The sequence below is a fragment of the Amphiprion ocellaris genome, chromosome 4 (assembly GCF_022539595.1).
Source record: "Amphiprion ocellaris isolate individual 3 ecotype Okinawa chromosome 4, ASM2253959v1, whole genome shotgun sequence".
Classification (NCBI taxonomy): domain Eukaryota; kingdom Metazoa; phylum Chordata; class Actinopteri; family Pomacentridae; genus Amphiprion; species Amphiprion ocellaris.
The window spans coordinates 25,668,872-25,680,132 of record NC_072769.1 but is presented as its reverse complement, the minus strand read 5'-3'; the positions used below and the strand labels follow the sequence as shown (position 1 = coordinate 25,680,132).

Genomic DNA, 11,261 nt, shown 5'->3' with positions numbered 1-11,261 from the left:
GCAAGAGCTCTATACAGTGCCATGCAAAGTATCCCCCTTCTTCAGAAATCTTCTATTTTTGCATATTTGTCACACTTAAATGTACTATCCAGCTCACAATTCCCTCTGTGAAAAAGTAATTATGCCCTGAGCAAATTTAAGGATTTGCTCCTTTTACAATTTTATTAGTTTTACTTGCTTTTAGTTTGACAAAATGAGCAATTTGAAGTTAGGATCTTGGGCTCTGGAGAGAAAAAAAAGGTGCTTCTTTCACTATTTTCCGAAATAGTTGCACCACCAACATCTGCATATTTTATGCTTTGCAGCACATTAAATTATCTATAATGAATATTGATTGGCAAAATTAAAGTCTGCTAGTTGAAAATAAAACCAGAAGTGGCACTGAATGAAACATATTCAGTTCAATTCAATTTTATTTACATCACACTAATTCACAGCATTTATCATCTCATAGCACTTCACGAATTTTAAATAAAGAACGGAGAATCCAGCAGTCCAAAGCTGCCTTAGGTAAATATGTAATAATTAAAAATCCATAAGATATTTTATTTATTAATTTACACTACCGTTCAAAAGTTTGGGGTCACCCAGGCAATTTGATGTTTTCCATGAAAACTCAGACTTTTATTCATGTGCTAACATAATTGCACAAGAGTTTTCTAATCATCAATTAGCCTTTCAACACCATTAGCTAACACTATGTAGCATTAGAACACAGGAGTGATGGTTGCTGGAAATGTTCCTCTGTACCCCTATGGAGATATTCCATTAAAAATCTGCCATTTCCAGCTAGAATAGTCATTTACCACATTAACAATGTCTACACTGGATTTCTGATTAATGTAATGTTATCTTCATTTAAAAGAAAAAAATGCTTTTCTTTCAAAAATAAGGACATTTCTAAGTGACCCTAAACTTCTGAATGCCAGTATATATGAAAATGTGCTTGTCTGTTTGTAAAGTTTTAACAGTAATATGCCCCTTAGTTAAGTGAACATGGCTGCAGCGACTGAGAAAGAGACACAGCATCCAAATGTTGGACAAAAAAACACACCAAAATCCAGCCAGTCGAAAATGCACCAAAACGCCATCTTTACTCATGCAGAAAAGGAGTTGCAGCTTCTTGTACATACAGTGATTCATCTTCATCTTTACACTGCTTGCCTTAATGAGACTTAATGAAACCACCAAACCAAGATACCCAATAAAAATACATTCACCTGATAAACAAGCTACTAAATGGTGTCTGTATGTATTTAGGTTTTGTTTAGCTGTACACGTTTAGTGAAGGGAACATCTGCAGACTTCTTTACACATTCTATTTATTTTTTCAGTGTTTTCATCCGTCCATCCATCCATCCATCATCTATACACCACTTAATCCTCATTAGAGTCTATCTCAGATGACTTAGGGTGAAGACACCGGACACCCTGGACAGGCCACCAGTCTATCACAGGGCTACATATAGACAAAAACAATCACGCTCTCATTTACATCTACAGACAATTTAGAATTACCAATGAACCTCAGCATGTTTTTGGACTGTGGGAGGAAGCCAGACTACCCTGAGAAAACCCACACATGCACAGGGAGAACATGCAAACTCCATGCAGAAAAATCCTGGGAAGGCCGGGACGCAAACCGAGGATCTTTTAGCTGCAAAGTGAAAGTGCTAACCACCAAGCCACTGTGCAGCTTCAGTGTTTTCAGGGTTCATTAAAAGCTACCTCCCTTCCTGTTTGGTGTGTGCTGCTGCTGGCTGACTTGACATTGTGTGTTCGGCTGTAACTAGAGGGGTGTGTCCACAGTGCAGCACAGAGAACATGTACTATACTCTTAATGTATCCCACTTCCCCATCAATGCACAGGCAGTCTGTAGCACTGAGCACATTTAGATTGTGATGCTAATCTTTACAGTGAACCTCCTGAACCGTCAATGAGGTTGTTCTCGACAGATATCCTGGGTTCACTTGTAAATAATCTCTTTAATTCATTTGATCTGACCAAACCCAGTCAAATAAAACTTCTCCACAACCAAACGTGTTTATATTTATTCCATATATTTTATTTTTACATGACAAAACAGGAAAAAAAGAACATTGTCGAGGTTTCAGCATTTCATCATTGTTACAGCCTTAAACAAAAGAGGCTTTAACAACCTACAAGCCAATTCCCTTTCATCAAAAATTAGTTTCAGGAGTCGGCACTGTGTTAAGACAGTAGCCGGAAGTAAAGTCTGCGTCATTGTGACTCAGATCAACTCAAGAGGAAGTACTAAAGTGCTGAGACATTCAGAGGTTCACAGAAACATTTCACAAGACAGCAACATGGTAAAACTTCTTCCATCTGATAACGAGGAAATCACTTAATCAAAAAGAGGATGTTGATGGTTTTTATTCAGCCAGCAGCTGTTGACAAAAGCAAACGGTACTTTGTTTTTCTAGAAAGGCACAGAGGGTGAAGTCAACATGCAGTCCGATTCAGAGCTGACTGATTTTTCACACGCCTCTTAGTGTGTATGCGAGCTTCATTAAGTGTACAGAGGATCTGAGAGTTCGTCTGCTCGCCCAGCGTCCGTACGACTCGCCGCCTCTTTCCCGGCAGAACAAGTGTGTGTTTGTAGGAACGGAGAGGTTTACTGCTCCTTCTTGTCCCCCTGTTTCTGCATGTACTTGTTGTACTGGTTGTCCGTGTTCAGCAGCTTGTCCCACCAGGTGAAGGTGGACGCGTAGTTCCCCACGAAGTTCATGTGGTGGAAGTCGTGGAAACGGGCGCCGGCGTAGAACGGGATGAGGTGGAGCGGGTTCAGAGGGATGTCGTAGCCGCTGACGGGGAAAGAAGGACGGAATAAAGGTGAGACAGCCCGGTCCATTTCTTTAGATCATACCAACCCTCTTAAGACAAACGCTTGTCAGACAGGGCGAAGAAAATGATCAATCAAGTGTTTTTGTAGAGGTGATATTGAAGAAATGATGGATTGACTGTTCTGTCCTCAAGTTGATGCCTTCTAGTTGCAAAAATATCACAAAATGCACCCACAAAAGATCTGTACTTGGCAACTGAGGCCTCCTGCATTAAATACTACTATGGTTTCACTAAAGAGCTGAGTTTTTATTTTATTTTAGAGGGCAGATTTGCAGAAAACAAAAATAAGTCAGCACCAGAAATATCACATAAATTCAAACATATATTATTAGGAATTAGTTGTGTTGAAGTGTTGAGTATATTTTTCTCTTTCTTTTGTTTTCTTTATTGTTTGATGTTCTGTAAAATATGAGTTACATACTGAGAGGATTCTTTTATTACTGTTGTAAAAGACTGTCATTTAGCTTTAGCATAACATAACAAAACAATAAAGATTAAAGTATTATTTTCAGAGATTTTTTTTACAGGCAAGTTGCAAAATTCTTCACAAAAACAGCTAGTATCTGAGTAAAATAAAATATACATATAACTAAATTTTAAATATAAAAAAAGAGCTTGCGTAATGAATATGAAATTTGTCTCTGAACCTTGTTATGACGGTGTTCCGTGTTCCTTATGCTGTTTGTGTAAATGCTCAGGGCATGTTTCAGATCTTTTTTATCTAATCTTTTATTTTCCATTACTTTTATTCAATTTATTGGTTATCGTTCTAAACAATCTTAGTTAATTTTGTCCGTGGAGCTTTTTGAGCTGCATGTTTGCATAAAAGGTGACATGGAAATAAAGTTGTCAGTATGTCTAGTGATAAATGTATTATACACCTAAAGAACAAGCTGCATAAATAATATTAACACCTAAACCAAAAAATATTACTCAAATAAAAATGTGTGATTGTGAAACAGTATTAAAACAACTGTAGTGCAAGGCATCTGGCGTTCTCTGTGGCCCTCTAGTGGTCGACCTCACGAGTTACAGAGTTTCACATTCCACTATTATTCAAGATTCAAGATTTTTATTTGCCATTTGTGTGCAGACTGCAGTCAGCTCTTGGAGTTGAGTAAAAAATATTTTAAAAATGAAAAAAAAAACAACCAAAATGGGAAGTACAAAAACAAAACATAAATATGATAACTAAATATGAATGCTACAAGGAATTAGTAATGTACGAACAATTGTCCAGGAATATGTATTCCACTGTTTATTGTACAGTGATGCAGCTGCTGCTCTTAAATCTTTAAAATAAATGTGTGAAAACTAGGGCTGGGACTTTAAGGCATTCATTTCGATTAATTAATTACAGACCATAACCCGCTAAAAAAAATAACTCACTTAATCGCACCTTTCTCAGTTCCCTAATTTCTGGCATACTGTTAACACTGATGCACGCTCCAGCCCAGTAGGTGGCGATAATGAACCTAAAGTCTGTTTTCCAGCCGTGAACAAGATGCACAGGGAGTGATGTCAGCACACAAGAAAGTTCGGTCAACAGTGATGGAAGACGAGACCACATTGAGCTTGTTGGGACAAAAATTTTCTTTTAAAAATCTTCCCAATGGCAGCTTAGATAAAAGCCTGGTTGTGTACAAATTGTGCAAAAAAGAGTTTTCTGATCACCTCAGTGTAAAACATGTTGCTGTTAGCACCAGAGCTAACATTAGCTAGGACAGTTGTGGTACCGGGAAACGGTGTAGCCATCCCATAATAGACCACTTTAGAGGACATTGAAAGTGCTTGAGTTTGCAAAAAGTCTTAAAATGTTGAATGTAATCGCTATAATTGCACTTTGACTTACAGTACAGTGATCTGTGAATGTAGCAGATAGATAAAAAAATGCAGATGAATATAAATGAAACAAACATTTTTGTTGTTTAAGTTCACGTATATGTCTATTCATCAATTCATCTGTCAAACAAAATTTATCTGAATTGAAAAACTTTGCTTATTGTGTCAAATATTTCTATTTAACCAAAATGTGATTAATCACCATTAATTAATTACAAAGCCTCTAATTAATTTAAAAAAAAAAAAATCTAGTCACATTCCCACCACTAGTGAAAACATAACATTTGCTCTCGTTGCTCATGCTAACAAAGATTCATTTCTGAGACAAGACATTTAGGTTATGAATGCAACATGGGACCATAAGAGTAGTGGCGTTAGTGGCTGTGACTGGTCCTACCTGTGGACATCAATGGTCTCCAGCAGGCGGAAGGCCACCCAGGCCCAGAGGAAGAACACGTGGTTACAGAAGATCATGATGCCGATGAAGAAGCCAGCGCCCAGGATGATGGTCTCAGCAGGATGAGCGTATTCTGCCTGCATCCCGAACGGAGCCTGAGGGACGAAGAGACTCATGATGTGTTCATGCACTCAGTAAAAAGCAGCTACAGCGTGTTTAATAAGTAGCTCCTCAGTAAAGAGACCGACCACAAAGCCAGGCGTTGGTGTTTATTTTTCTTATCGCTTGTGTGCTCTACTCACGGTGAACTCGTGGTGGACTTTGTGGATGTATTTGTAGATTCGTCTGTGATGCAGCAGGCGGTGCAGGAAGTAGTGCCAAGTGTCCTCGACGACAGCACAACCGAAGCACTGAGCCAGGAGGTAAGGCCTGGAGGAGGAGATCAGGAGAGGTGAGAAAATAACAGAGTCATTCCTAATCAGTTCATTAATTGATTCTTTTAAAATCATGCAACAGATGACCTGAGACCAGATAACTCAAGGTGAATTTGCAACAAGAGATGAGTAAAAAAACAAATTGTGAGTAAAATCAAGCTGTTTGTTGTACACGTGATGATTTTTTAATCACTTTATACATTTATCATACACTTTTTTCTGTGCTTTTATATTAAATTCCTGTATTGTAATACATACTGATGATGAGAAAATGTTCTTATGAATATCACAGCATTAATTCCAATCATATTTTCCAGGCCTACGCATTTAATTCAACCAGAAGGGCACTCAGTGAGCATATCCACCAAGGCCAGAGCCCTGTGTGGGGAATATTAATAACAGTGCTTCAGATCTGCACCAAAATTTAATGGGTTCTTCTTGTGCCTATAATCCACCTCTGCACCAAGTTTCACGACATTTGAGTTGATCATTTTTCTGTAATCTTGCACAATAAAATGGCAAATCTAACAAAATTGTTAAACTGCTTCATCAACGTCTGTATGTAGTATATGAAAAATGTGTCACTTTCATATTTATCAACAAGAAAAATGACGGGAAGTAATAAATATTAAAATGTTTTGCATTTAAGTTTTGCAATATTTTATATTTGAAGCTGATTTAGATTCTTCATTTCTGTTTGAAAGCAAACTGATAGAAGCAGTTTTAGGGGTCCGTTTAGAAAGAATTGCTGCAGAATAGCTCTGTGCTGGACAGAGCTACACTCTGAAAGGAAGACTACATGTTTCTATCATCAGTTATCACAGACATGGATTTAACATTTAACCTGCTACTTTGCTAGAAAAACCCGTGTTCTACTTGCCTCTATATTTAGATATTTTCAAGAATTAACATTTAGGCGTGTTTTATTGTTCTTCCACTCACCAGCGTGGCATCGAGTCCCAGTCATAGGGGATGTTGAAGAACTCGGTGAAGTAGTAAGTTCCACAGATCAAAGGCAGCTGGATGCAAAAATGGTTGAAGAGCAGCATCTTGAAACATCTCCACTGTTTCTCCCACGTCTCTGGCTTGTCCTGGAAACACACACCCAATCATTTAGAGACCCTTTCCTTCAGACGAATCACACCCAACGACCAAAAACACACACAAACCTGCTGGATCTTGTATTTCTGCATGAAGGGCAGAAACTGGAAGACGAAACCGGGTAGGCAGAAGAGGAAGTAGATGAACTCGTGGACGATGAGCGACCCCCAGGTGGCGATCTGGAACTTGGTGTAGTTGTCCAGCATGTAGCCCCAGGCGTGTTTCAGAGACGGCTGGAAAGGGTTTTCAGGCAGTGCCGCATCTACGTACTCCACCGCCAGATAGGCGGAGCTCAAGATGTCTGCCGTGCCGTTCGCTGCCATGATGGATGGTGGAAAGGAGGTGCCGGTCTGGAGAGAAGACTGGAAAACAGGAACACTATTTTATATCTACAGATCCTCAGAGTAAACATAGACATAATTCGAAGGCAAAAATTAGTGTAGAACATATATAATAACTGTTTAGTCATGTTACTTTACTGTCTCTTTGAAAAGCAACAGTAAAGCAACATGACAAACAATGAAGCTGAGAATTCATGTTAAAGATAACTATTAAAATACATCTAACAAAATGAAATTAACACTTTACAATGTGCACTTACTATAACTAATAAAAAATGAGAATTAAGAGGAAATGAATGCTGTTTATTTTATATTACAAAGCAGTAACAACCGTTTAATTTCCTACATTAAATATTTGACTTAATGAAGTGAAACTGTGCTATCAGGATAGTTGTTAAATTAAAGCAACTCCACATATAACAGGGTACCATAAATTATAACGTGACTATATGTTTAGAATAAACATTATTAATCAGCGATGTGACCACAGATTAAGAGTGTAACTATATCATAAAACTTTTCATTTAATGCAGCATTCAAGCACATTTTGTTAACAACTTATTATTAAAATACCACTGAACATACAACACAACTAAAATTAAAGGCAATTAATCACAATTTATTACATGGATTGATTATAATTACTCCATAAATTTATGGCTCTTGGAACCTATTAAATCTATTAAAATTAAAATGTTATAATGTGTTTTTTTTTCTTCAAATATATACTTTATTTTGTCATAAAATTAACGCCCTATTAACATGTGCTTCAACAATTAAAAACACTACAATCATGCAGGATGACACTAATTACAGAATGCCTCTGTAAGTATTTATACATTTCAGTGATTCACGCTAACAGCTGCCAAAAGTTAGCTATAAACTAATATGTTGGACTTTGACAGCTACAACGTTTCACTGCTCCTCATTGTTTCAGTCGTGTTACATTAACAGCCTCAATAAAAGTCCATTCCTCTCCTTTACCTGCCAACAGGCTAAATAAAATGATCAATAACTAAAAGCTAGTGTATCTCAGACAACAACAACAACAGAACACAGGCCTAAAAATCTTTTGATTTTAATCCACAAAAGCAATTATCCTCATAATTTTCCCTTCTCTGTCTTCTGCATGAACCATTTCACCCATTTTAATCAGTTAAAATATCTTCAAAGAACCAGTTCAACTCATATCATGTCATTTTCCACATGTCAAAAAGTGACTGCATTGTGACTAAAATGTTATTAATGCATCAAAATGACTTGATTTCATTCATGAGAGTCATATTTTAAAGATTTAATCTATAGGACAATCACAAAAGTATGAATTCTTTATTTTATATATAAAACAAATCACAATCTTAAGAATATTAGTCACAACAGACATATACAGCTTAAATATTAGAGACAGCCCCATATGTATGGCTGCAACCAACCATTATTTTCATTGCTAACTAATGTGTGGACTAGTTTCTAGTTTAACTGATTAGTTTTTTAGTTCGTAAAATCTCAGAAAATGGTTTTCCAAATCTCAGAATAACGTCCTCATATGTCTTGTTTTGTCCACAGCCTAAATACATTCTGTTTAGTATCATAGTAGAGTGACGAAACTAGAAAATATTCACATTTAATATGCTGGAGTCAGGAAATTTGAGACTTTTTACTCTCTTAACAATGACTCAAACCAATTTACGGATCATCAGAACAGCTGGTAATTGATTTATTAGCTCACAACTAATAAATTAACAGTTGCAGCTCTGTGTATTTGCATGCTAGGACTGTTTATTTTGTCAGTTTTCGACGTAAAACCACCATTTTTCCGGACTAGTAGCTCGACTTTCTGTCTCCACTCGGGTTCAACTGCTTAAATAACAAACAAGCGTTTAGTATTTTAGCTAAAACGTCAGCTAACTATCCCGCTTGGAGCCCACAACAACACGACACACTCACCTTTCAGCGGCTCGTCCCGGCGTCTACCTGAGCGAGAGGCGGCCGACGGCGGTCAAGTAAAGGAATTTGGTGCGATCTGATTGGCCGAGAGGAGGGGAGAGTGACGCAGAGGGGACGAGCGGTGTCGCTGATTGGTCTGCGGGATGGAGCGATGATAGTGAGACTGGAGGTTTCTACAGCAACAGCCAATCAGAGGAGCGCTCCGCTTTCATAACCTGAGCAGAGTTGACGGGCTGATTGAGGGCAGAGATGGGGTGGTCTGTCCCCACAGCTCTGAATCACACATGTGGATCTTCAAAATTTACATCTTTATCAAATTCTAATACACGTTTTAACTTCGAAACTGTCGAGACAGATATTGTGGAATAAAGTTACCAAACCTCACCTAAGTTTGCCTTAAAAATTACTTTTAACACTCAAATTAAGCAAAAATAAAGAGGAAAATGATCTGTTTAACCATCTGCATGCATCCTTATTGCTGTTGTTGTGATTGTAGAGCTCAACTGACTATGTTCAGTACTAGTGCTGGAAAAAATACAAAACAACACCAGTCTGGCTCAAACTGGACTATTTTATCACTGCATCTTATTTTGTACCAATTACAATATAGTGCACTGCTTTTACATCTGTAAATATGTGTCTACTTGCACACAAGCCAGGCAGTATTTTAGAAATACTGCTTTTATATGTGAAAAATATAAACATTTTTTGGATAATCCCTGCTGCCATTGTTTACTGCAACTTTCTCTTAGATGCTCAATCTATATTCTTAACTTTTAATGCACTTTTATTGCTTAATTATGTTTTATTTCTATGATTTTAATGTCTGAGTTTAATGTCTACCTTTAATCATCTTTGTAATTAATTTTAAAGTCCTGTGCTGAATGTATTTCTGTGCCACTGCAAAGCACCCTGAATTGCCTTGTGCACAAATTGTGCAATACAAACACACTTGCCTTGCCTGTGAAAATGTTAGGAAATCATTATCTAATCAAAATTGGCAATGCCACACTGTATGAAGTACAAGTATGATCAGCAAAATAAACTTTACGTATATAAAAAAAGATCTATTTTATATGTCATAATATTGATGCAAAGAATTCTAATGTTATAGCTGGGTAAGAAGAATGTAATATTGACTATTTTATGTAATTTTAGATAGGTCGCAGTGCTTCCTAAACCATGCAGCACTTCTGTAGTCACTAGATTTACGAGCAGACAGAAAGAACAGATATTAGTCTTAACTGCTTTCAGCAAAAAATGTTAACGGCTAATTAAGAATTATTGGTAAGCAGTAGAAATTGACAGCCCCAGGGAATACATGAATGTTTTAAATAGATAAGTAATGGTGAAAAAGTGATTACACAGTTGAAATAACTACTTAGAGACATGGCCAAATGTTTGAATTGTTAGCTGATTGTATGGATAAACAGCTGAAACTCAAACATTACCAATAAACAAATGAAATAGTTCAGGTGAATATTATGGACAAAAAGTTGAAATCCACAACTGGGAATAAACAGAAGTTATTATCTTAAAGTATGGCTAGCTAAGAGTTTAAATAGTGCGGTAAAAGTAGCCAATAGTCATTCCAGAATTGGGGGACATTTGGGGGCTTCAAAATTTTTGAAAAATAAACCTTATGTTTTAAAATTTTCTGCTACATATTCATCAAAAATAGTTAATAAACTATCAAAGGATTGATTGGCTCAGCTTACACATCAGTTGTACCATTTTTATTCCATGTTTTATTTGTTGCTTGCTAACCCTACTCTAATCACAGTAACAGGGTAGCTAATCCATGCTAATGTTAGCTTTTTCTCAGTAGAAGTTAGATATTTAGCTAGCTGTTACTGCTGACTGCCTTTAAAAATATTTTTAAAGATTCTTTTCTCCTAGTTTTTTTTTTTTTTTTTAATTTGGTAGGACAAGTAAATTTACACAACTGCATGTTTAGTATTTTGTACATGGATTATTTGAAATTTGATGGGTGGGGCGTAAAATGTCCTCCAATTCTGGAATGACCCTTAAACAGCACAAATAGCTAGGTGAACTTGAGTCTTATGAGTGTATCAAGTGGGCCCTATTCAAATTGGCTCAGAGGAATCACCAGCTGTAGTCGATCGAAATCGCTCACAAGAAAGTAAAAGGTCATGCCGCAAGAAAGTTTGATTCACAGAGCTTTCTAAAATCACAAAAACTAATAATTCAAATTGCTGTATGTATATTTTTGACTAATTTTTCCAGAAGACCTGTAAAAAAATATGTAAATAAATTATATATAATAAAGAAATAATAAATATGACGGAACAAGAATGCATACATTTTTTTCT

The 11,261-nt window shown here is 36.7% G+C and overlaps 1 protein-coding gene across 1 annotated transcript; it reads right to left on the bottom strand.

Annotated features, from left to right (window-relative positions):
- Positions 1 to 2,044: 2,044 nt before the first annotated feature.
- msmo1 (methylsterol monooxygenase 1) lies at positions 2,045 to 9,069 on the bottom strand. Its single transcript, XM_023279433.3, has 6 exons — positions 8,929 to 9,069; positions 6,709 to 7,002; positions 6,482 to 6,630; positions 5,408 to 5,534; positions 5,106 to 5,260; positions 2,045 to 2,826 (listed from the first exon to the last, which is right to left on the bottom strand). Exons 2-6 carry the CDS (start codon positions 6,961 to 6,963, stop codon positions 2,637 to 2,639), a joined length of 876 nt encoding a protein of 291 aa, XP_023135201.1. The 5' UTR covers positions 6,964 to 7,002; positions 8,929 to 9,069; the 3' UTR covers positions 2,045 to 2,636.
- Positions 9,070 to 11,261: the final 2,192 nt, after the last annotated feature.